The 26,458-nt window shown below is 45.2% G+C and overlaps 2 protein-coding genes and 1 long non-coding RNA gene across 14 annotated transcripts in view; 1 reads left to right on the forward strand and 2 right to left on the reverse strand.

The window, feature by feature from the left end:
• Positions 1-3,020, reverse strand: part of rtn1b (reticulon 1b) — a 30,157-nt gene extending 27,137 nt beyond the window's left edge. The window contains exon 1 of the mRNA XM_048985049.1: positions 2,647-3,020. Within this exon, the coding sequence (XP_048841006.1) occupies positions 2,647-2,863 (217 nt within the window). The 5' untranslated portion in view covers positions 2,864-3,020. The remainder of the gene's footprint in view (positions 1-2,646) is intronic.
• Positions 1-26,458, reverse strand: part of LOC125714442 (uncharacterized) — a 78,358-nt gene that overhangs the window by 44,549 nt on the left and 7,351 nt on the right. The gene's annotated exons all lie outside the window — the stretch shown is intronic.
• On the forward strand, positions 12,408-24,782 carry LOC125714438 (protein phosphatase 1A). 12 transcript variants are annotated; one of them, XM_048985055.1, is made up of 7 exons: positions 12,408-13,038; positions 13,553-13,825; positions 13,991-14,836; positions 15,283-15,400; positions 19,463-19,574; positions 20,206-20,263; positions 20,902-24,782. In XM_048985055.1, the coding sequence occupies exons 2-7, from the start codon at positions 13,727-13,729 to the stop codon at positions 20,929-20,931; spliced, it is 1,263 nt and encodes a 420-aa protein (XP_048841012.1). In that variant the 5' UTR covers positions 12,408-13,038; positions 13,553-13,726; the 3' UTR covers positions 20,932-24,782. The 12 variants fall into 12 exon arrangements, with proteins under 12 accessions (XP_048841012.1, XP_048841013.1, XP_048841018.1 ...); XM_048985059.1 differs by having other exon boundaries at positions 12,409-13,038; positions 13,553-13,627; XM_048985060.1 differs by having other exon boundaries at positions 12,409-13,038; positions 13,553-13,627; positions 13,994-14,836.

Raw genomic sequence — 26,458 nt, forward strand, 5'->3', positions numbered from 1 at the left:
CCCGAGGCGTGGGCAGCTCTTCCCCTCTCACATACGGCTGCAGGTGACAGCAGCGCAACACCACGCATAAAGACACAGCCTCCGCTATGCGGAGCTGGGGCCTCCGAACTGCACTTTACTAAGTAGTCATTTCGCTTGGTGATTCATGCTAATTCTTCTTATTCAAGAGCAGAAATATGTTTCACTTGGAATGTTATATAAACCGTAAAGCAAGAAACATGGTTTAAATTATGCAGAAAGGGACTGGGCCCACAAACCGGCACCCCCTCCCCAAACCGCACCCTCCCACCGGCACCCCTCCCCAAAGACCACAGGCCATTTCCATGGCAGCACAAGTAGAGAAACAGTGCAGTGCCACTGTGGTGCTCAGTACAGCCGGCAGCGGGCGGTCAGTGCCGTTATGGGACTGCAGACCTGCAGACTGCTGACTGAGAGGCTCCAGTCAGAATGGGACCTTTCTGTCGCATCATCACAGACACTCCCTGTCAGTCCTACATAATAAAGACTTTTATGTTTGTCGTTATAACAGACCTGTGTGGAACTTCCTTAACTTACTAAGCCTAGTTTCTATAAAGAACATCATTCACCAACACGGATTTAAAATGGTCTTTACATTTGTGAAAGCCGGCATCTGTTACATTGGAGGCTCTCAAAGAAAAGTTGCATGCAGATATCGACAACACCGTCAACAGACAGGCCAGTCTTTACACACACAGGCAGAAACGACAGACTCTACTGCACAGCAAACTGAACTTCATTCACAGTGTCTCTGCAGGTACTCTAAGATCCTCTCTTCTATGTTAAAAAAAGTCACTACAAACGCATAGGACCGCTATTCCTGCACACTCCTACACGCATGTCTGCACACGCACCTAGATATGCACCTGCACACACACCTGCACAGGCACCTGCACACGCACCTAAATATGCACCTGCACACGCACCTGCACACACACCTGCACAGGCACCTGCACACGCACCTGCACACACACCTGCACACGCAAGCTTCCAGTCACACACCCAGAATCAGATCAACTAATTAGCCTTTATAATGGTTTGTGATGAATTTAATACTGTCTCCTCAGCTGTTTGACTGACCTTTTTCAGCTGCGCTGCTCTTAGCTGAAGCAGTAAGACTGCAGTAAAATGCTGACAAAGCAAGTGACCAGCTTTAGAGGGAGAGGCCTGCCAGGCCAGCAGAGACATGGATGAAATCTGAGAGGCAGCTCCACAGGGCGAAGCTCTCGACTGATCCATGGGACAAAACATCAACCCGGCCCTTCGTGTTTATACAAGTGTGACACGTGTACAAGGTCTCTCACCTTCCCAGTCACACCACGAGAAGCAGCCAAGGTAAGTCAACCAAGAATATTCAACAGGCCGGTCTGCACAAACATCACCTTCTTTAAGGCTGAGCAATTCCAAGTTCTGCCTTGCTCCCTCGCAGGGCCCGCATCTCACCGTAGGCAGCAAGCAGTGGCCAAGACATCGGCGGAAATGTCGATGTCAAAAGGACCTGCTTGTCCATGCAGAGAGACTGGAGACTGCATGCTCTGTAAGACAAAGTCAGCTGAACACTGCCGCACTGCACAGGCACTGCACAGGTGGAGGAGAGACAGCAGCCAGCTGGGGAAGCCTCGGACTCCCGACCCTCTCGCGAAAGTCACAGGGTCACTCAGTCCTGCCCCACGGATCCCTGAGACCAATCACCAAGGAGAGACAGCTTTGAAATGTCCTGGCTGTGAACCCCGCCCAAAAACATCACCCCCACTACCACCACACTCCAGCTACACATGACTTTTTCACCTTACACTAACTTTCTTCCTCACATTCTGGTCGTGATGAAAATAGCACAGTATCTGAGTGTCACTCTCTTTCTGCGCCCAGCTGTGAGCAGGTCTGCAGTCGGCCCAGATACTCGCCAGAGAAACTCATTAATGCTCCTTCTCCTGACTCTATAAAAATAGTTGTCCTATTAAACTCATTTTTCAAAATTGCACTCACTGATAACTGTAACACCTTTCGAGCAAATATCCCATTAAAACCAAGACTCCTTTTTTCATTTGCTTCACGGCAGTATAGCAAAAGTGTAAATGAACAAACAAACAAAGAAACAGTGTTTGTGTTCAACTCTGAAGGAAATAACGCTGAAATCTCTTGAGGCACAGATACTTTTTAATAGCCCCCCCTCCAGAACGCATACTTTGAAAATAAAAATGATGACATGTTCATTACAACTGATGAAGTTTTTCGGTTAAAACATGAAGGATTCTTTTGTAAGTTTCACTGTAAACCCCTCAAAGACGCGGTGTGATGAGAGAGTCAAACCATGCAAGGAAGCATGTTTGCAGTGATCTGTGCAACAAACAAACAAACGAATGAACGGATAGACAGATGATTGAATGAATGAATGGATGAATAGACAGATGGATAATTAACACGGACTTAACACATGGCCAACCAAAACACACACGATCTCATACAGGATGTCTGCTTGCACAGTTGCTTTGAGGACCGAGTTCAGTTTGCCTAGCCAGCTTCAGATCCGCGCTAAAAAGTTGTTCCTTGCTAGATCTGAGTTATTTCCCTGTCAACATGGAGAATCCGGAACCGACCGTGCGGCGTGTCTCAAGAGCCAATTTTTACCTGTAGATGCAGTTTCCATGGTAACAGGGGGGTACTGCTTCTTCTCCGATTGATGGAGAAGTCGCTTCTGATCGGTGGTACCCTCCCAGCTTTTATCCAGATGTCTGACTCCCGAATCGCCGAGCCCAGCCACGGTAGTCCCAAAGTGAGCGGTCTTCTCCAACTCCTCACGAAAGCGCTTTCCTACCGGACCTGGCTCTTCGCTGGGACCCGACATGCTAGACTAGAGTTGTTTTCTAGGAAGCGTAATGTGACAGGCGAGGCGATACCGACTCGAGAAATTTACCACGAAGCTACTGTCAGGAAATGTCCAAGCAAAGAGCGGGTACTCCGGCAGACCATTGCGCGTGTGAAACGGCTAGTCCGGCTCTCTGTTTTAGTCCTGACGTCACCGCATCCGTGTCTCATGCTAGGCACGGATTTGGGATGGAAAGTAACGTTCTGTTAACCATTTACTGCGATGGCTCACCGGAGGTCGTCTAATGCCGGTACAAACAACAACATCAGCAATAATAATGAAAACGACAACAACAACAATCATTATTATTAATATTCCTCCTCCTACCACTACTACTGCTACTATTATTTGTTTTTATTGCTTTTCATGATGATGATACTGTATAGTCTACTTATTGTGTAAATTTCAGTGGGCAATATGTTAAATATGTTGTAGTGACCGAATAGTAATGTGCGACAATTCACATATTATAGCCAAATAAACTACATTACGGCATTAAATGATAGAGATAGATACAACATATCTAATGAGAAATATATATATAAAAAAAAGCTTCTTGTATTTACGTTTATAATGAGAACTGTTTCGTGATTTTTACATGAAATTAAACACTTGGATGAGTTGGAAGGAAACAAACTTTTTAAGTCATTCGACGCTCTGACTAATTATTAATAAATAACAGCAAATGTAACAGGCGGCAGCACTGTTTATGTTGTGATTAATTACAAGAAAAGCTAACTGGTATGTTTCAAATTAAACCGAAGAGTAGATTACGTTACTGCTGACTAAATCGTTAATAATATATACTATATGTTTAAACCGCTGAAAATGTGTAGCCCTTATTATGTTCAACGCGATTTATATGTTGCGTTATGTCTACGTTAATAATTAGGAAAACCATTCTTGTTGGCTATTAAATTGCGTATTCTTTCGGTGAGTAATGATATTTGCCGTTACTGACTGTTTGTGGAAAAAGTTGTACGGCGCCCTCTATTGGTGGTAGAGGACACAAATGGTGGGAAAGCGCAATTGCTCAAGTGTTACGGTAAAATGCCCAGAATAATTGGTACCTTCTTGTTCTGGAAAATGAAAGGCGCTGTTATTGCCCACTGTGTGCCCTGTCGTGCCGGTCTTATTCAGATCATCCATTCACCCCTCCGTCTTCTAACCGCTTCTCTTGTTCAAGGTCGCCGGGGACTCAAATCACTTTAGATTCCAATTTAGTTTGCCTTACTTGACACCCACAGGTAATAGCAGAACAGCACAGTGGAGGCCAAGATCAAGGCTACTTTTGAGTGCCGCCGTACATCAACAATTGCTGCTCAGAATGATTTGAGATTTTTTTTTTTGTGATTTATGTGTTTATTTCAAAGGTCTTATTATAGAAATGATTTCTGCATATTTTAGATGTTAAAATTGTTCGTCAGAATGAGTTTTTTTTCTTGTGTATGTGTATTCATGGATTTAAACGAAACACCGAACAGTGACTTTCATTTGTATGCGTTTATTTTGAAAGGAGACTGATTACATTTCTACACTTTGCGTATATTTCTGCACTGGAATGTAGGCTAATTAAAAATGACTTCTATGTTCCCAGGAAACATAGAAAAGATGTTAATGTAAACTGAAGTTCTTATTATATGCTGGTATATTGTAAGGGCCTATTGCTTTTTACCGTTCACTATACGGATTTATTTTGCTTTACGCCATTACTCGCAGAGTGAAGCTCTTTTAAATAAACCCTGGTAAATATGGGGCGGGGGGGGGGGGGGGGTCAGAGGGACACTTAAGTCAAGTAATCGCAAGGCTTTAGTTTCCCTTATAGGCTCATAAGCTTCTAGCTTTCTAGAGCAGTGATTCGTGTGCATGTTCTGCAGGACGGACTGCGAGATAGCATAGCGGCGCGCTCAACGTGCGCGTGCACGTCTACCGTCTATTAACAAATAACGTTATTGCAGGGACATCTTCGGGGTTACGTGTGCAGTCTCCGCGCAACCAGCCTTATTATCTGCATGCAGCTCAGTGTCACAATATGTATTTTTTCCCAATCTGCTCCTAATTATACAGCAGTAATTAGTGTTGTTTTAATGACCCGCGGCTATAAACGTAACGAGGCTTCCAAACAACAACAAAAAAGCATGCAGTATAAGAGCAGGGGCCTGTACTACGAAGCGGAGTTACTGACTTATGGGGGTAACTTGTCGGATTTAAGGTACCACAGTTTAAATGGACTTCACATTCGTTCACTTACATTTCGCCCAGACAAGGTACCCCAATATGCCAGTAACCCCGCTTCGTAGTACTGGCCACAGGGGACCCCTTAGCACTATTTTGATTTAGTTGCAGCTGTTGCTGATTTAACAGCCCTGGCGTTATTTAAATATTTCCAAAGTCTTATGTGCTCTGATTCGAAAAAATGGAAAATAAGGTAGTTTGATAACTTGTGACCTAATTAATATTTTTCTTGCTTGATATGGCAAAGATGGCTATTTAGTAGTTTTTTTTTTCTTTGGGGTTAATTTGTGAAAGAATCTAAGTCATGTTGCAATAATATGCAAAGACTGACCATCCTGGCTGAAATTCCACAGCTGGCCCTCTCTCACCATCACTGCTCTTACTGACCCTAACCCTAAGCCATGTTCCCCTCCTCAATGTGAGGAATTCCACAGCTCACTGCTAATGCTTCACCCCATCACAGGTCCAGTCCAGGTCTTCACACGCACAGACACACACTGAGAGACACACAGATAAACATGCACAGACAAACACAAACCACACACACAGAAACAAACACACACACGCAGAGACACACACGCACAGACACAAACCACACACACACATTCAGTCACACACAGACACACATAGAGGCTTCCAGCCTGGCAGGTGGGTTGTGTATATGGCAGACGGCATGAGTGCCTGCAGTCTAGCCTGTGCTATGTGACCAGCATCAGCCACACTTTCCCCCGTCCTGTTGCTTTATGCTCACCATTTTAAAAATAGCAATACAAGTATGGCTTTTAATAATTGTCGATTTCTGCGAAGTGCTTTAAAAAAAGTTAATTTCAGTGTCCTCTAGGGGGCAGCAGCCTTCCATATCTCTCCTTTTTACTCCCAGATGAAGAGCTCTCCTCCAAAGGGCCGCCTGCCCTTATGTTTCTGTCACCTGGGACCATGACAGATACGAAAACAAAGCATTCATTCTGGATTAAACCCAAGACTGCAGTCGTGCGCAAAGCATTGGAGTGGTGACAGAAACACAAATTATAATAATATTATATAATAATTTATACACAAATGCACTGATAAGGGCTCAGCCATAATTAAACACAAGACAATCTTGCTTCTGTATGTCACTGGATAATAATATATGATATAATAATTTTATAATAATTTGTGCTTTTTACAGTTATTTGTTGATTCCAAAGCTTGCCAATTCCTAAAGATGGATTTGGTTTGTGGGACAGTTCTAGTGCCTTGTAGGGTTCTGCAGCGGCTTCTGTGATCTGACCTGGCATTCTCATGGCCCACACCTGCTGGAACCTTTTACTATGGCTCTCTGAGCTGCTCGCAACTCACTGATGATGACCACGCTGTTTAGGCTTCGATAGCACTGAGTGGCTAACTGAGTGCATTCATAGACTCCATATGTCAGGACCTGAATAAACTTGCTTTAAGAGCAGGAATGAGTAAGGCGGGGACACCGCGAGGATGTGCTGTTCTTCATTCAGTCCTAAATCCCGATGACGCCACCTTCCTGGTGCTCATCGTCCTTCCAGAACTTCTCCTGACGAGGGTCATGGTGGCGGCATCCCATTCAGAGCAGGACGCAGCTGCTTCTGAGGACATAGACTGCAGCTTGTGCTGCACAATCGCCCAACATTCTCAGTGCAACTGGCAGATGCCTGAGTACAGGGACACAGACTGCAGCTCACTGTGCACAATAGCCCAACACTCTCAGGGCAGCTGGCTGACGGCTGAGCACAGGGACACAGACTGCAGCTCACTGTGCACAATAGCCCGACATTCTCAGGGCAGCTGGCAGACGGCTGAGCACAGGGACACAGACTGCAGCTTGTGCTGCACAATCGCCCGACATTCTCAGGGCTGCTGGCAGACGGCTGAGCACAGGGACACAGACTGCAGCTCACTGTGCACAATCGCCCGACATTCTCAGGGCAGCTGGCAGACGGCTGAGCACAGGGACACAGACTGCAGCTCACTGTGCACAATCGCCCGACATTCTCAGGGCAGCTGGCTGACGGCTGAGCACAGGGACACAGACTGACCGGTAAGCCACAGGCTCCACCAGCTAAGAATTGAGGATGTCACCTCATCCCTCGGAGGCTTGGCTGCACCTCGAGACTCTGCCCGTAAGAACCACCAGCAGGAGTGGAGAAGACAAAGACACACCTTGGACATTGGACTTTGCCTTTAGGAAATCATATGTCTTAAAATGTCTTCTAAGACCTACAGGTCTTTGATATTCAGTGACCTGGCTTCCTTCCTTTTTTAATGTGTCTTATTGTCTCAGCATCATTCCTTCAAGATACCGTTGTGGAGCCCTTGAATCCATCTCCAGCCAGCAGATTCTGCCTGATTTAGCACCCCCCCCCCCCCCAATTTTGGACCACATGCCCATCCAAAGCACCGAAATGGTGGTTGACTGGCCATTGACAACCTGGGCCCAGGAGTGGTGGTGGGGGGTAACAGGGTCTGTCGGAGCGCAAATCCCACTGGCAGCCAGCATCGACGACTAATTCCAACCACAAAGAAGGGAAACAGCATTCTTCAAAGATGTTAACCACCTGGATGCACCTGACATCGAAACAGTCAGAGAACATTGTTATAACTCTGCCACTCGTTCAGACCCCGGAAGGCTGGAAAGCCTTTGAAAATTCTTCAGTCTGTGCGACACGAGAATTTCCATTCATATCACCCGGCGTCTGCCTCCTTTGCAGTGCCTTCCACAGAGTCCCACTTATCCCCGTGAACAATGTTCCAGGTCGGGAAATATCAGAAGGCCTCAGTAGCGCTAGAAGGGCTGTTTGCTTTTCATTGTGAAAGTTTCATCTTGAGGGGATGCAGAGCAGGTCCACCCCGCATGAAGGCGCTGCGCCTGGCCTCTTAAAGACGCCGCAGTGCACGACTAACCTTCAGGAGAATGAGGGACGGGAGCTGCTCTGTCTGCCACGATGTCGATTAGTGCCGAGTGTTTGGGCTCAAGTGGCAACAAGACGTCTCTCAAGATAGAATTTTAATTACTTCACCAGGCTATATTTTCCACGTTGCCACAAAAGGCACATTTACTCTCCAGGTCGCACGGCGCAGGCGTCACAGAATACAGCGCATTGAAAAGCCGCTATAATGGCGAGGCTCGCATTTTACGGCGCCGCTCCGCACCCTTTCTCTGAGGAACGTCGGAAAGCAAGCGGTGGAGAAGCCAATTAACCAGGAAAAGACAGGAATGAGACATGAATGGTTATAAAACAATTGGGGTCCTCCGTTTAACAAAGTCATATCAAAGAGATGGAGTCAGACGGAACACCGACCGCCGTCGGTGTATCTGCCAACAAAATAATCACATAAAACAGCATCGCTGCCGCACGACCTTGATCGTTTCATGTGAAGTAAATAGGGTTGCCATGTAAGAAAACTGAAATCTTAAGCCTCACTTCTGAGGAGAAGAAAAGATGTCAGAGGTGTGAGATGTTATATTAGCAGCATTAGCAGTGTGAACCCAGTGCTTGGGAGGATTTCAAACATGTTGAGCAGCACACGGTCGATGGCCCTGCGCACGCAGCCCCTGGGTGCACATGGCAGAGTTCTGATCAGTGTACTTTGTGAATATGAGGCGGTATTTCTGTGCCCACACCCTTAGCTAACTTATGGCACACAAAGAACTACGAAGCCAATTGCATCACGGTCAGATAACAAGCGACATTCAACACATTCAGAATTAAGTTGTTTGTTCATTTGGGGAGCTGGTACAAAATCATCAAATGAAAATTATTTCTAATCATGCGTGTAATGAATGGTTGGGTGTAGAAGTGATACAGAGATACAGGAAACAGGTGTATGTGTGCAGTGTAAGACAGCTTTGTAGTACCCAGAATCCTCTTCTGCGTTGAATGGTACTGGTGTTTGTACTCTTAGAGAGACGTGTTAAGATATGGTACAGTCTGGATGAGGCCTGTTTTGGCCTTCAGCTGTCAGCCCCAACACAGCTGTCACTCACCTTCAATGCCTCTGCATCTCTCCTTTACATTCGTGCTTCTGATGACGGGCACAATGAGACTGGCTTTCTTTCAGCATTACTGCAGTTTGGAAAGCGGACAGAGATCAAGCAACAAATCTTTGCTTTGATAAGCAGATCTGAACATCCGCTTCTTCATTATTGTGACCAGCTCACAACTCCATAATCCTGATGCATAAAAGGAGATGAAGTGTAAATTAATTTAATTTAATCTCCAAAAAAACAGGAAAGAAATGTATATTATTTCACTAGAGCTGTGTTTCCCAATCTGGTCCTCAGAGACCAACAGACAGTCCATGTTTTCGCTCCTTCCCAGTACCTGGTAGAGCAAAAATGTGCACTGTCTGGCAGGGAACTGGGAGGGAACAAGAATGACATGGACCGTCTGCAGTTCCCCAAGAACTGGATTGGGAAACAATGCTTTAGATAATTGTATTGGTTTGTTCTGAAGGGTTATGCATGTAGAACCGATGGCAAGTTCAGCTGAATCTCCCAAACTTAATCTGCCTCAGTCTTGTGAAAATGCACAGTTTAGCTTCCAGACTAAATGAAGTAAGGCGCCCTGCCTGGTATACTCACAGCAGAGGGCCACAACTCGCTGAACGTTCCCCTTTTACCAGAGAAGCATTTCTCCGCTTGCAGAAAGAGATCACAGCAGAAATGAGACATACCCAGTCTCAGAACCCTGATATAAGTGTGTATGGGAAAACACTTGCTTGTTCCGGATTTGAGTTAGACAAGCTTTTAACTTGTTGTGTACAGGAAAGAATTAAGGTCATGGATACAAAAGAACATATTTTTCAGTTTTCAAACAAAGCGAAGGCAAGGCGAGGGTAAGTGGTTTGTTTTCCTAAACATTATAAAACTGGGAACGGTACTTTGGATACATCCTGTATTTCATTGTCTCGTCTGTGGCTGAAAATTTGTCTGTAGTTAAACATGATGAGGGGCGTCGTGGAAAGTCAGTTAGCTGCCTGAAAGCACGGCTGAGTTGGGTTACATCCTGGTCCCATTTGTGCAGAGATCATACAGTTCTGCATGCTGGCTTTTCCCAGGTTTCTGTGGTTTCGAATCCTAAGACCTAAAGGCCTAAATGCGTGAGACACTGCACTTCTCTTGTATTATACGCCCCCATTTTCAAGTGCTGGATCACGGCAGCAGTCAGGATACTGCAAGTCCCACTGCTGTTTGTGTGTAACTTAATTTTTATAAAACTCTGTGACTGTAATCAAAAAAGTCTTATATTTTGTTTGGTTACTTATGGTTAAGGTTGTGGCTGGGTAGGGGGGTAGGGTATCATTGTTGGGATTAGCATTTTCCCATAGAAATGATAAGATAGGAATACAAACACGTGTGTTAGTCTATGTGTGTGTGTGTGTGTGTGTGTGTGTGTGTGTGTGTGTGTGTGTGTGTGTGTGTGTGCGTTTGCTCCACAATGGACTGCATCCCATCTACAGTGTGGATCCTATCTCTCTTGTGTCCAATGTCCACTGCTCTGGTTCATGTTGTGAAAATAAATGATATACATATATATGATTCTAAAAATTCTCCCCAAAACTATTAAGAAATACTTGGATTACTTCACAGCTACTGATTTCTATGACCGTCACTTGCTCAGGAAGGCATTGGCAATACTGGATCATAAAGACCACCCCCTCTACAGGGAGTTGGTGCTTCTACCTTCAGGAATTCCCACACACAGGACTAAAAGATATAAACTTTCTTTTGTTTGTACTGCTTTTAATATACTGAATAAGCACAGATGATGTCACTGATGGACTTACAGTAACTACTTCTGTTCTGGTTCTTCTGCCTTCCCAGTCTGTCCATGTAGTAGTCTTGCACTGGGGTGTACTGTGTACTGGTATGTGTTGTGGTTTTTGTGGATGGTCTGTTTGGTATTATGTATTGGTCATTGTCTGTATGTTGGTATCTGTTTATTTCTTTGTTGTATTCCTTTGTTTGCTGTGTTCCTTTATTTGTTTGCTGTATTCCTTTATTTGTTTGCTGTGTTCCTTTATTTGTTTGCTGTATTCCTTTATTTGTTTGCTGTGTTCCTTTATTTGTTTGCTGTATTCCTTTATTTGTTTGCTGTGTTCCTTTATTTGTTTGCTGTATTCCTTTATTTCTTTGCTGTGTTCCTTTATTTCTTTGTTGTATTACTTTATTTGTTTGTTGTATTCCTTTATTTGTTTTCTGTATTCCTTTATTTCTTTGTTGTATTCCTTTTTAAAATGCCTGGCTGCAACTTAAATTTCTCTGGTGGGATAATAAATTTGATTTAACTTGACTGACACACCCTTATAACGAAATACATCCCAGAAACTCACAAGAGAACACAACTTCATTTTCATATTAAACATTTATTAAAGTTGACATGGCAGTTCCTAAGACTGTGCCTCAAAAGTCCAGAAGAGTGACAATGCCAGGCACCGCTGGGGTTTATCTTCTTTGATGCTTACAGCTTCAGTGTATTTCAGCCTTTACATTAATAACCAGCTCACCTCATGTAACAACAATAACATGCTGAATACGCTTAAATGATGTCTAACTGCTCTGTTAAGGTGCAAAAACACAGAAAGCAGAAGGCTGTGAGCTGAACAGTAGTCAATAAAATGAGATTTTAAACAAATAACAAACTGAAATAGTATTGTAATCCACTACTGATATTGTTATCAAAACATGCAACTGAAGTCAGCAGTTTTGCACAGAAAAAACAAACACAGAAATTAATCATGCTTCATAATCAGTGCAACCATATTAACGATATTAAACTGGATAGTGACATTGCATATGATGAATAAAAATCAATTTAAGTATTAAAAATATTTAACTGATATTTTGATTTTTTTTACATAAACCATTTAATCGTCCTGGAAGACAAAAAATATATTGGCCAAAAAGTCTTTTGTACAAGATTACTAGAAGCATTTTAGTGCCCCACTAAAGGTAGATCATGAAAACATAATGCACTTGCGATACAGAGAACAATAATGATTAGATAAATTCATTACACTCGATTGAAAATATTTCGTGGTCGAACAAACGTTTAACATATTCGTAATTTACTGTAACTCCAGTGTATATAATTTCAAACATTTATTAATAGCTTTAATATTAATATTTCAGAAATGACTCGAATATCAGCATTGTCATCGTTAGAATACCGTTTCAAATCTTAACATGCTGTACTATTGCTGCACAAACACCACCCTCTCCCCGTACATGGGTTTTCTGTTGACAACAACCACGCCATCCTTGCGATCTATTTATACGCCTTCGCGGTGATGTAATGGTTTCACGCCTACGGCCTGCAGTGTGTACATCCGGGTCTCGGAGCCACTGTTACGCTCCTTACGCACCTTACGCACTTTGCGGAGGTTACGGTTGCGGGCTTTCTCACAGGGACGCTGGGGTAGAGCTCCGAGCTTAGGGCTTTTTTTCCCCCCACCTGAGCACACGCCGGCCTAAAACCTAACCAGGGCACCAGCTAATGACCTTTCAACGCGTTTTCTTGTCGCCTTAGAGGTCGAAGTGATGCGAGTGAGGCTCACCCATAGCGGAGAGCCGGTCTCTTTTTCGATTTAAATGCGCTGACGGCGGTTTCTGTCCGTCTCTCTTTCTCGGCGTTTCTCTCCGCCGTCGCTATACCACAGCCGCTTTACTTATCCAGCCCGCCGCCTTTGTGTGCTTCTTTTTTCTTTTTTCCCCTCTTTTTTAACGCATAAATTCGTTTGAGATTCGGGTAAGTCAGCAGTACCGCGGCTAGCTGGCTAACGCGGGGCCGCAGTGGGAAGGGAGCGCGGATGAGCAGGCCGTGGGGACGGAGCCGAGTGACAGGAGGCGCTGAGGCCTGAGGGACCGCGGCTCGGGGCCTGCCGCCGCGGGGCCGTGTGTGTAGGTGTGTGAGAGGGAGAAACAGGGAGGGCGAGGAGAGGGATGCACACCAGGCTTAACTAGAGCACCAGTCCGAGCCCGATACCAGTTATTGGTAGTGAATATGTGTACGCGGAGCGGCGCTGAATTAGCCGGCTAAGCTAGCCTGCTGAGTAACCACGTTCACTCGCTCAGTCAAGATAGATGTTAGCCTTTACCTTGTCATGTCTATTAATAACTGTGTAAATAACGTGATTATCCCCTAATTACGAAAATCTGTCGTTTGCTTAATATTAGGTGCTTGTTGGTCAGTATATCTGTCGCATATTGCCTAATGTTTAATAGTGTCCAAACTTTACGGCTGCCATTTGGTTGTTTCTGTCACCAGCAAGTAGGTAGTATCCGGACAGAAGTGAAGGATGTACTTTCTTGGCTATCAGCAGTTTGCCGAATATTATCTTTGACTGATAAATACTCACTGTTGTAACGCATCTGCATTTGTTTGGCATATTAACCGCGGGCCTCCCACCCCCTGATAGCCCCGCATGACAGCTGTCATCGCCACAACCGATCGCTGTCATTCTCATCTTTAATTTGACCTTATTTCAATTTTGGTAAGGGAGCCAGCCTGAGAATGCTTTTCAATGTTTCTTCACTCCCAGTAGCACCCTTTTCCCATATTTAAAATATGTAATCACGTTGTAGATTGTGGGATGACTTTGGTGTCGCATTTCATGCTTGCGGTTCTCTTGTACCTGGCAAATGTGTTTTACTTTTCAGTAGTAGTAAGGGGGTGCTGTCTTTTAAAGGTGGTAAGTTTGTGTGAATTCTTTTGCTAAGAGCAGAAATATATATATATATATATATATTTTTTTTATGAAGTGCTTAAGAGTATGTTCTTGTACTGTAAGTGAAATGGTAAGTCCTGATCCTTGGCTAAAAGTTATCTGCTTGTTCATTCTTGCTTTGTTGACTAGAAGGAGGTGACAATGGGGGCATTCCTGGACAAGCCAAAGATGGAGAAGCACAACGCTCACGGAGAGGGCAACGGCCTCCGCTATGGCCTGAGCAGCATGCAAGGCTGGCGAGTGGAGATGGAGGACGCCCACACAGCCGTCATCGGGCTGCCCAACGGCCTGGACCCCTGGTCCTTCTTCGCCGTGTACGACGGGCACGCCGGCTCGCAGGTAGCTCGCTACTGCTGCGAGCACCTGCTGGAGCACATCACCAGCAACCCCGACTTCCGCGGCGGTGAGCGGGAGCCGTCGGTGGAGAGTGTCAAGAGTGGCATCCGCACGGGCTTCCTGCAGATCGACGAGCACATGCGCGCCATCTCCGAGAAGAAGCACGGCGCCGACCGTAGCGGCTCCACCGCCGTGGGCGTGCTTCTCTCGCCGCGGCACACCTACTTCATCAACTGCGGCGACTCTCGGGGCTTGCTGAGTCGTGCCGGCCGGGTCCACTTCTTCACGCAGGACCATAAGCCCAGCAACCCGCTGGAGAAGGAGCGCATTCAGAATGCCGGCGGCTCCGTCATGATCCAACGCGTCAACGGCTCCCTTGCCGTTTCACGGGCCCTTGGAGATTTTGACTACAAGTGCGTTCACGGCAAGGGCCCCACGGAGCAGCTGGTGTCACCAGAGCCCGAAGTTTACGAGATTGAAAGATCGGAGGCCGCTGACGAGTTTATCGTGCTGGCCTGCGACGGCATCTGGGATGTCATGGCCAACGAGGAACTGTGCGACTTTGTCAGATCGAGGCTGGAGGTGACTGAGGACCTAGAGAGAGTGTGCAATGAGATAGTGGACACCTGTCTATACAAGGTAAACGGTCTCGGATATCCTGTTCAGTAAAAGTTTCTGAATTTCTGGGTAATAGTCAAACACAGCTGATCTCAGAAAATATGATTTCCTACAGCAAACCCAGCTTGTGACCGCACATGTTTTTTTTGTTTTTTTTTTTAATGATAAAAATCATTCCTGCAGTAACAGGGGTAGTTTAATAAGGGGAATTCAAATAATAAGGGGTTACAAACAAACAAGGGGCTTAATTGTGGCCTGCAAAACAAGACCCCAAATAAAAAAGGAGACATCAGTATCTCCCTTGCCACAGTGTATGGATCTGGGTAATTGGTCAGACTCGGTACTCTACCCTCAGGCTGTTTCAGCAGAACGCATGTGTGTTTAATGGTGCCATTTTCCTAAAATCTGATGGTTACCGTTGGAGCAGAGAAGGGCCTGACCGAGCTGGTTGTGCCCTCTTGGTACAGGGGAGCCGGGACAACATGAGTGTGGTGCTGATCTGCTTTCCTGGTGCACCCAAGATCTCTCCAGAAGCCGTGAGGAAAGAGGCGGAGCTGGATAAGTACCTGGAAAGCAAAGTGGAAGGTAAAGCCTCCGAAGAGCTTGTGAATGTCCCACGTCACATAGTGTCTAGTCTGCGTGACCCAACATACTTGTAATATACACAAAATGCCGACCTCTAAAACTTTAGATTCGGTGCAATGCAGCCTCATGCCTATTAACCCTAAGTGGGTATCAGCACAAGATGAAGGTTCAGCACAAACCTCAGTTTTGGCTTCATGGTTCCATGTAATGTCAGTAGACCCGGCAAAACAGCAGTTCTTTTGAAATGTGTTATTAAAGCTACAGACACGAGTAGAAACAGTTGTAAACCAAAGACGGCTCGTCTGTCAGTGTGTATTAATGAGAAAACCTCAGAGATGCTTATTTGCAGACAATAAAAATAAAGAATTTAATTAAAAAAATTAAAATAAGACTGAATAATGACAATCATAATTAAATAAGTCCCATTGAAATACCACCATCTCTGCTGCCAAGTTCGGTTGTGTATCTGCAACTGTAAACATCCTTGTACCCATCCTTGTAATTTTTTAACCTCCTGTGAATTTCCTGCCCCCTTAAATGCCATGGGGGGGGGGACACTGCCTTGCCCTATCCACACACACTTGAACGATGTCGTCTGAAATGAGTTAGCATGCTGAATCTCTTTCCGGCAGCATGTTGAGAGAGCCGACGCACAGTCTAGGTCTTATAAACTACTCTCTCCGCTGCTGGTGTAGTTCACTGGGAAGCTGAAATGTTCCCAAACTTCCAGTCATAACTGACCATAACCAGCACTAGCTATGACCAGCTCAAAGCCACTACAAGCATAATGTCTTCTGTGTTGAATATCTGCTTGTGAATTTAGCTTCTGCCCATGGCAAGAAATGTATTTGTTTGTTTAATTATCTTTCAAACCGTAAATGATGTAACCATACGGCGAGTGACCAATACATGTACCTTCAGAGCCCCAATTAAGCCTAACATTTTTAAGGCCCAATTAGGTTAATCAGTGTAGAGCAGTTCAAGCTGCATTGCTGTGTGGGTAGCAGGGGGTTGGCTGTCGTACTGAGATGATGTCATATTGAGAGGACTTATTTTATGATTATACAGCTGAACTATGTTAATTCCTGTAGACATCTGTATGTGTTATTTCTGTATTGGAGGAGAAAACAGTTGTCATCTACGATAAGTGTATGTTACGAAAGTGCAAAAAACATTTCCATTTCAGTGTCTCATTTCCTGTAGTTAAAGGCTTCATTTTAAAGGTCATCATTCGTTCCATTTCGGTTAGAAATTAAGCAAATTGAAAATGTTATTCAGAAAAACCAGACATAGTAAAGCTTCTTGCATTGTACGGTTAATTTTCTGGAGAGTCAGTCATCAAAGTTGCTGTAACTCCAGTAGCAAAACATGCCTTTTCCCTGCTTTTTATTTTGTAAATTGTGGATTTTTATGCTTTGGTAGTTTGCTGATGTTTTTTCTGATTCTCAAAGTGGCCATTTATCGGCTTCTCAAGACGTAAAAATACCCCGATTTGAAGTTCTCAATGCACATTTAATTCATTTTATTCACATTTAAGCCATCAGCTTCTCAAATCTTGCACGTGACGCAGTCTGTTCCCCTCCTCAAGATAAGAACCTTTACTGATTGCATATTCACCATGACTAACATCCATGTTCTCTTCTGTGTGAAACTGCAGGTATTGTGACAACTGTCTGATTGCAGGACTTGTCATTTAATTTGACTTCAGGGATTTCTTTGTGGGATGTGCAGACTCTGTTTACATGGCTGTCCTGCAAGGAAACACCATCCCTGTTTACAGCTGGGTGGTTTTATTTGGGTTTGCATTCATTATCTGTGGCTGCAGTAAAGTCGCATTAAACCACACGCCGATGAAGCCGTTGGGTTGTTGAGAAAGTCTTTGTGCTGAAACCGCTGCTGGTACATTAAGCCTTCAGTCTTCTGTATATGTCCACAGGAGTGTAAAGTCAAGCTGCGTGTCTCTATCTGTGCTCCTCCACCCCGGAATGTGTGCTTACCTCTTACACCCTTCTTGGCTTATTGGCTTTAATCCAAATAGACCTGAGTTATTTTCTGTCAGATCTGTTAAAATGTACATGGTGGAAGAATATTTTAAATTGCTTGCGTTAGTTACGTGGTCAAATCCGTTTTCACCAACATAAGTATGTATTATTTGGCAGATCGCAGTGCCTGGTTTTTCACATGCTAGATGCCGTATGGATCTGTCTGACTGGCCGTTCTGCTTTTATTGTTCTGAGGAAATGCGGGGAATTTAATTCATTTCAGCATTGCGAGTTCAAACTAGTTTCATAGACCTGAGATAATTTGTTAAATTTGAGTTAGGCTCTTTGGTTACGCAAGTCATCCAGCTTTGATGTGTGTTTTAACTTGCACTGCAGTGGGAAGTTACTGAGAGCTTATAATGTGTTTTGTATGTTTTTCTCAATTTGAACAGGCATGTTAAGTTGTAGTCGGTGATGTGTTTTCAAACAGGAACCTGCTTGAATTAGCGCCGAATTGGCGAACCTGCTCCTGGTTCCAGTCTGATGCAGTCTCCAGCCTCTTTTTACAGCACGTGCTTTTTCTCCCAAACTTTTGCATGGCTGTAGTTAAGCATGTGGTTCTCAGGTCTCAGAGACCTGCTGCAGTTCCACATATTTGTGCTCCGCCAGCAGCACACCTGGTTCAAGCAATAAACGGCTTGAGTGGTTAATTAGTTGAATCAGATGCAAGGTGGGCGAACGTAAACATTAAATGCCTGGAGGAGGGTTGTCTGAGTGCTCCGGCTTGAGAGCCAATGGGTTGGGTAACAGTTGAGGAGCACATCCCGGGTTTCTCTGTGGGGCTCTGCCAGTCTTTAGTCCTCGAGGCTGCCTCTGTTTTGTAGTCAGGGCTGAGAGAGGCCGTGGCTGGGGAGCAGTACATTTGCAGCACATGTTCCAGTGTGCTGGAGATGGGAACATGTCAGTTAGTCATCGTGTGAGACATAGGAAGTCATGCTTCAGTTAACTCACAGCTAGATTTGTCTGTACCTATTTTATTAATGGACGAGTCCTGCAGTTTTCATGTAGCTACTGAAAGGAGATTTTTCTGTAGCAAACCAGAGATGCAGTTGTCATATTCACTGTAATTACCCTTATAATCTGTGGCTGGAGTTTAGTCCTTATCCAGCTCATTTCTGTCACTAAAATAATCTGTAGCGTGACTAGGACACTGTGCTGTAGTGAGTGACGCGCAATTGCTGTTGGGTTAGGGGTTTGGCTATCACTAATTCATCGGTGTCTAATGTGCTGGGTTTGCAGTTTTCAAAAATAAGTTATTTATAAGACACTTCAGTCAACACAGCACTGCTTCAGAGCAGAATTTTAGCTTTAATTCCATCCCCTTATTTACTTTTCTCCTGTTTCTTTTGAGTTGCCTTGTTTAAGCTTTTATTTTCATGTTTTTTTTTAACCCTGCCATGGTAGCCCTGAAAAATGAAAAATCGCACACCTTTTTTGGTCTGAAGCGTCTTGTCATTCAGTTCACGTTTTTACAATTAAAAAATTAATATAAGAGAACATTACATATGTCATCTTTTCGAAGTAAGACCGCCTATACCAAACTGTAAGCAATTAAGTTGTACTTAATATGCTTTATCTTTTTTATTTACATAAAGGGGCAGGACTTGCTCCTCCCAAAACATGGGGGGAAAAAGTAATACTTTGATAATACTATCACCGTTCAAAAAGCGAAAAATAGCACGATGATATTTTAGTCCATATCACTCACCCCTACTGTAGCATACTGTTAGTGAGAATTGAGAATCATTTGTGACATTTTTCGGCTGCATTTTAATGGCTGTATTTTTGTTGGCTTATTGCTTTCATCATTGGAAATGTGGTATATTGCCTGACCACATTAGGGCCTTTTTAAGAGGAGCCAGATTTGACACGGATTCATTAGTGATTTTTGCCACTGTCTCTCTTTGCTCAAGTGAAGTCTGACTGCTCTCATGACGTCAGTGTCTTGGCTTCCGCCTGTCTGAAGTTCCAGCTGTGTACTTCATGCGACCCTCTTAACGAAAAGTCACCTCCTCCTCAGAGATCATTAAGAAACAAGGTGAAGAGGACGTGCCGGACTTGGTGCACGTGATGCGCACGTTAGCCACAGAGAGCATCCCCAACCTGCCACCGGGAGGCGAGCTGGCCAGCAAGTGAGTGTCCCCGTTTGTCGCTTTGTCCATCCAGAAACGACGCCCGTCTCTCGTCCGGTTTCTGCTCAGCTTTTCCTCCTTGCGTGTGACCGAAGACGCTTGACTAATGATGACACTGATAGGCTGTTAGACCCCTGGTCTGTCAAACGCTGACCTATCAGTGGTGATTGTAACTTAAGAGCTGGCTTGTTGGCAGGGGCTGCTAATGATTAACTGCTTGCAGATAACCTGTGTTCCCCCCTGACAGGGACATTGGCCCTGCTGACTTTGACTGACAGCATTATACTTTAAAAGTCACGTCTCATGTGACTTACAGACGGCGGACATGTAACCTAGCGATCAGCTGGCGCTCTGGCAGACATTTTGGCTCTGAGCTGATCATTAGGTGGGCTGTAGCATCAGATCGAGCCGTCTCACTCATACGGCCGTGTTGAGTTGCTGTCCTCTCTGCTGTTCTTACATTTGCATAAGCAAGCTTGAACCGCGTTCACATGGCGACCGGCCTCTCGATTCCTCCAGACTGATCTGGCGAGGGCTACAGGTCTTGCTTGTTTTTTGCCGCCAGACTCGCGGTGGTTTTTGCCGCAGGTGGGCAGGGACCTAAGTGCCCTCTGTGTTTCCCTCACTGCAGACGGAGTGTCGTTGAAGCCGTATACAACAGACTGAACCCATGTCGGAGTGAAGACACTGTAAGTAACTCTTCCTTCCCCACCCTTTTTATCTAAAGGTTATGTCAGTATGATGGAGGATAAGTTAGATTATGCAGCTGCTTATGGATAACATGCATTGGTTTTCTTATAGAAATAAACCCCTTGGTGTATAAATGCCCCATATTTCAAAAGCATTAGTGTGCATCACTTGAACTGCCATGGAAAGACATAATGCTCTGATTTTTCTGAATGGCGCTTTTGGTTAAAGTGTAAATTTGAGTGTAAATTAGGGGGATCAAAGTCCCGCCCGAGCTCTGTGCTTTTCTGATCGTGGTCACATGGTGTTCGAGTACAGTCTCCTGTCAGTATTGTTTTATGTAAATGTCGTCCTGTGCTGCTGAAGTGATTGGTAGGTGTTTTGAGGTCCGATCTGTGCCATTTCTGTGCTGTTCGGTATTCTTAGCCATACTCACGCCCCCATTGCTGTTTCCCTGCCCCTTTATAAGTGACCCGCGCCTTTTTCATCTCTGTCTGTCTCTGCTGTCGCACACATGCTGCACACGAGATCTGGTTGAATGTGTTCATGGACTGACTCCTCAGTGCTCAGACAGCAGCAGTGGCAGGGGCTGCCTGGCTACACTAAAGGCCTCTTCCCCCCTCCCTCCCTCTCTCTGAAGGACTCTGCCTCGGCCGCCGACATGTGGTAACGTGGCCCCGGCCTCCCCACACCTCCCCTAGCACAGAGCTTACTCACAGCCCCCCCCACCAAGACCGCCTGCGCTCATGAGCCACTTCGCCGGCCACCTGCCCCCAAGGCTTTCCGTTCAGAGGCGGCGACAAGCGGCGGCTGGGGGGGGGCCACCCCACACAGCCCCCACCATACAACTACCGTTTGCCCGGGGGGGAGGCGGCACGGCACGGCACTGCCCGCCCCTCCCCTCCTCCTTTTCGCCATGTCCTTTTAAGCCCACACTGGTATGCTCTGCCACCAAGCTGATGCAAGGCTATTTTGTTGTTGTTGTTGTTGTTTTTAGTTCATGAATTTGCAAACTTCTTTGCTGTACTGACATTCGAGGCTTCTGCTCTGCCACCCCCCCCCCTCCCCCCCGTTGTGCTCGTTTATGTGAAGTGCATTTGTCCTTGTGCACAATGTACTCTCATCAGGCGTGAACTTGAGTAAAAGCTAAGGAAGACAGCGCGTCGGGGTCCTCCAGCGCCCCCTCACATCTGCTAGTGCTCCGCTGCTCCCACAGCTTAGTCAGTGGTCCTTTAAGAAACGGGTAAAATGTCTAAGTTCACAGCAGAGTAAGCTTTATAAATTTACAGAATCATGACTTGTGACTACGACCTTTGTGGTGGCGTGCTTTGTTCGCGCGCCTCTGTGTGTTACGGTCTGTGTGTCTGTCCGCTGAGGAGTCCCCGGCCTGTCCTGCATCCGCACGCTGCTCTGCAGTCAGGCTGCTCTGCAGTCAGGCTGCTCTGCAGTCAGGCTCCTCTGCTTCTTCATACCGCAGCGACACTAACTGTCTTTACATGCCCCACCCACTTCGGTATTCATTAAGAAAGAAAAACCTCCACAAACATTCTGATCCAGATTACGCTCTTTCCGGGGGAGGAGGCACTAAACTCAGGCGCCTGAACTGAACTAGGTGTTTATATTCTTCTGTTAATAGTTTTATTACTTTTATGATCATAATTCAGTTCTTCTGATAGTAGGGGGGGTCTGTCTTTGAAGGAGCAGCCACAGATTTGCAGTGTGAACTCCCGGTCAAACAAGCCCCCAGTCACAAGCAACACTTTGGCACCCGCCTCCTCCGCCTGTGCTTTCTGAAAACCAGACTGATGAACAAATCTGCCAATCCCGGGAACTCTGCTGTGCAGTAACACCCTGTGCTGGCTCAGGCAGCACAGCCTGCCCTGCTTTGCTGTGCTTTGTTGTCGTTCGGGGTAACAGGTGTTGCTGCTATGATGGGGTCCATTTGTGTTTTTGTTTTTTTTTTCTTTTTTTTTTTTTAAAAAAAACCCATTCCTTTTTCTAAAGGCAGTTTGCTGACTCAAGCTATATTTAACAGTAGTACATTTTGACAGTTGAATCACTTTTGTCCTAAATGCAATGTGTACATACGTGACTTGAATTTTTTTGTTATTGACCTAAATAATTCTTAGATTAGTATTACTAGATGCTGTCGCTGTTAAGGAAAATGCGAAGGGAATGAACATAACACATGGTTTTCTTGATCTGGTCTTGAAAAAAATTACATTTGACAGCTGACAATCTAATACTAACACCCCCCCCCCACCACCCCCAAGCAGTGAAGATCACTGCGAACTCTTGTGCTCTTTTTAAATGAGTGTGCTGATGTTAGTTTTAATAGACTGCTTTGTATGTAATGAGCTGGGCCCATCGCGCTTGCTGCACTCATGGTGGCCGATCTTATGAATAAGAGGCCATCGTTCCGGTGTTTACCCTCCTGCGGCTTTTGGGCTGAGGTCCGTTCTTGGGCTCGAGGTCCATGTGCCTGACCTTGCCTGTGTAGTACCCATCATAGGACGCTTCTGCGCAGTGAGCTCCATGTCAGCCAATTGCCAGAATGGGGATCTAGTGACCTTTTGCTGGTTTTTTGCCAAAGTGGACGCTGCCATTCTCCCTCCCTGCGTGCGTCTGGTCCTCCCCTGTCCTCGTGTTTCGTCGACCTCCTCGTCGTGGCCGGGGAGGTGCACAACTCCTCCTCAGACGCTCTCCCTATGGACCTCTTGTGTTGTATGTGAGCAGATGAAATGGGAAAGCCTCTCCAGTCTAACTCCTCCTCCTCCTCTCTACACGTAAAAGATTCGTTCACCGGAAGTATTTTCCCTCTTTTTTAAACTGGAACCCTTTTATGTCCTTTTGGAAATCCCACTGAGTTGTATGTTACACTTTCTGCAGAGGCATAGGCTGCCTGTGGGTGCATGTACAGCTGGAAGTTTGCTGTGTTTTTCATGCTAAATGGAAAGTGTGCTCTAGTCACTGTTCTGCTTGATCTCTACACAATGTTTTCAATGGGTGTGGTTTAAATATCTAAAGTTTCTTCTCATTTCTGCTGTCATTCTTATTTTTAGTGGCCTGGCCTTACAATAGCTTGACTCATCTCCCTTAACCCATCCTACACAGAGCTGAGTGACAGGAATGAATTCTAAAACTGACGACATCATCAAGTCTGATTTGGCCCCGTGGATAATGGCTTTTTTTTTTTTTGCGCTGCTGATCTCGCAGCACGGCTAACGACAGTACCTCATGAGTTCAGTTCCCTCGTCCCCCTCTGTGTGTTTGGCCGGCCGGCCAGCGGCTGTGGGGAGCACGCTGCCCCCTAGCTGCTGCCTGGGGAGACGTGCTGAGCAGTGCTCGCTGCGCCCTGTGCTGTTCATCGCCAGTCCCGCACACGTCACCTTCATGTGAATACAGTGCTGTCCATTTTAGAGCATTTCTTTTGGTTGCTGAGTGCTTGTTTTATATTGTTACTCCTCAAATTGGACGAGGTCCCTTTTTTGCTTCTTTAGACAACCAATTAAAATGGGAAATTATTAGGAAATGCAAAAATAATATATTCAAAACAATTACTTGAGTTAACTTATTAGGAAGCTGAACCACTATTGAATAATAAAAATTTGTCTATTTGCACTGATATGGATATTATGGGGGTTTTGTGATGAATGGGTGGGGGTGAAATTTTTAATTGGTTTTGCTTATTGGCGTTAATGACGGGGTCCCAGTACAAGTAGCCAGTTTAAAATTATACAGGCAACAGTCATCTACAGTTTTTGGAGTTCTGTCTGGTGACCTTCAGTCTATCTGGCTTTTGTATAAATTTCCTCCAGTGAAGCTGTAGATTCCCCTCCCCCTAACCTCACTGATAAGCTCACCATTTTGCCTTACTAAATTAACTCTATCCTAGCACCTGCAAGACTAGTTTCTTATCTGAGAAGTAACTCAACTTGCTCTGTGGTATTCTGGTCAAGGGAAAAAAGAAAACGTGTCTATTGCTGGGTATGTGTTTGAAAAGTTTACCTTTAAATGGTTTGACGGAGCACCCTCTCAATGCCTGGGACGCATGTGGCTGACGATCCTTTTAAAGACGTGATACATTAGTAATTGGAGTCGTGTTTAACATTCGGAACAAACACCTGAGCATGTATTTCTGTGTGTGTGCAGATCTGCCTCTGCATTCACCTGCAGGGATACTTTCTTGTATTTAGATTGTAATTCTATAGTAAATTGTCTGCTACTTAGAAGTCTCCTGTGATTGACTTTACACAAAGGCTCAATTATTGAATTATTGTATATTTTGTATAATGTACTTATTCCAAAGGAGAGAGATTGTGAAAAGCTTTCTTTCCTAACTTTACAACTGTACTATTCGTTTGGAGTCGGTTGAACAAATTGCATTCCTTGCTTGTGGATTGTTGCTTATTTTCTTTTTTTTGTTTGTTTTTTTTTTGTTTTTTGTTTTTTTTTTGCTGATAAGTTTGAGAATAAATTTCTAGTTTGCAAAATGTGCCACTAAATAAATGGATTACTACCCTTCTGCTCCATTGTGTCCTTCCTCTGCCTCTAGGTAAAACTAATGAAATGCCATGTGACCCACGTGAACTCTTGAGCGTGAAGCATTGTGCAAGTATGGGTACTCCATGCCATGAAGTGTGTGAGCGAGAGTGAGCGGGGTGTCGAGGTGCATGGGGGGGTGGACCGCAGTCCCCCATTACCTGAACGTGTCTGTGACCTGCGCGGGAAGGAGTGGTCTGCAGGAGTAGGGAGCTCCTGCTGTGAAAACAGCCATGGTGTGTAACAGTCCCACCAACCAGAGAAGCGCTGTCACCATTGGCCTGTGTTCCGCTAAATACCCATATTTATGTTGCCAAGAGGGCTGAGCTCGCCATGAATCCCGGGAGTCACTTCACCAGTTGCGTTGGTGTCTGCTAGGTGGTGCCAAAGCTCTCTTCAGTGTTGTTCTATGGGGGGGATGTAAACCTACAGTGTGTATTTCTCCCCTCCCTCCACATTTCCCCATCCCAACTCACCCTCACATACAGGCCTGGCTGCTCTCATTTACTCCTGTACTTTAAGATTCTTTACTCTCTTTCCTCAGGTTTGATCCTGCTTCTCTCGTCTCCATTTACCAGCTGATACTTTTGGTCTCATAAATTCCCTCCCAAATCATGCTCATTAACTGATGCCTTCATGTCAATGTTCTCCCTCGGTGACAATATGAAAAGTCTGCTGTTTTCTCTTCCGGTGATCAGTCCTTGCACTGACAGTTAGCTGTTGCCACATAAAGCAAGTATATTTCTTGGGTGACTGAGTTCGCTGTGTCACGGCCTGTGTGAACAGCGCCTTTGTCCTCTCAGGCCAGCAGCAACAAAAGTCTCTATTTTTTCTTTCCCTCCTTGTCTTTGTCATGCGCGCAGTCACCATTGCGACACTGACATTTTAATGCGCGTTTTTTTGTGAAACGCAATCACCGCATATATTTAGAGATCTTGAAATTCAAGCTTTGAAATGCCTCGAGTCAGGAGAAATGTTTAGCTCCGTAAAATTTGCTTACGGCACAATCATTACTTTGTCGGCTATGGAAGAACAGGTTGTCAAATTGGGCGCAGTCTATAGGAGTGATGGGAGAACGGCCAGTGTCTGCTTCCCGGGATATATAAGGGTCTCTGAACTGTCTTGATCCCTTTTCACTGTAAGTGAAGCATGTTATTTGCCAGTAAATCTCACACTTACTCCAGAAAATCCTGTTTGTTGCCTGTGTTGAACTTGTAATGTTTCTTGTTAAGCATGTACTGAAACTTCCGTCCTGTTGGTTACGTGTGTTGTGGGAGGAGCCTCTGAATGGATGTGTTTTCATTACTGTGATCAAATTAATCATTTATCTCCAGGCTTCTCCTGTGATCAGGAATAGCCGGCACTTCATTTGTGCCCAAGCACGACTTAGACCTAAGTCACTCTGAAAGACGAAAAGCCAGATCGTTTGGCTAAAAAGAGCAAAATGAAACGCATCTCGCACTGAAGCGGCGTAAGCTGATATGTGGTATCACTGGAGTAAAGACCTTTCGCAGTCGGGGGGGGTGGTTGTAAAAGACTGGGCAGCAGGGGATTCTGGGAAGTCTGTGCTGTGTCTCTGGACCTGACAATGACAGCTGACATGTTTGGTGTAGGAATAGGAGCAGCCTATCGGCTTGTATGTGGTTGTTGGTCAT

Source organism: Brienomyrus brachyistius, chromosome 19, assembly GCF_023856365.1.
Source record: "Brienomyrus brachyistius isolate T26 chromosome 19, BBRACH_0.4, whole genome shotgun sequence".
Taxonomy (NCBI): domain Eukaryota; kingdom Metazoa; phylum Chordata; class Actinopteri; order Osteoglossiformes; family Mormyridae; genus Brienomyrus; species Brienomyrus brachyistius.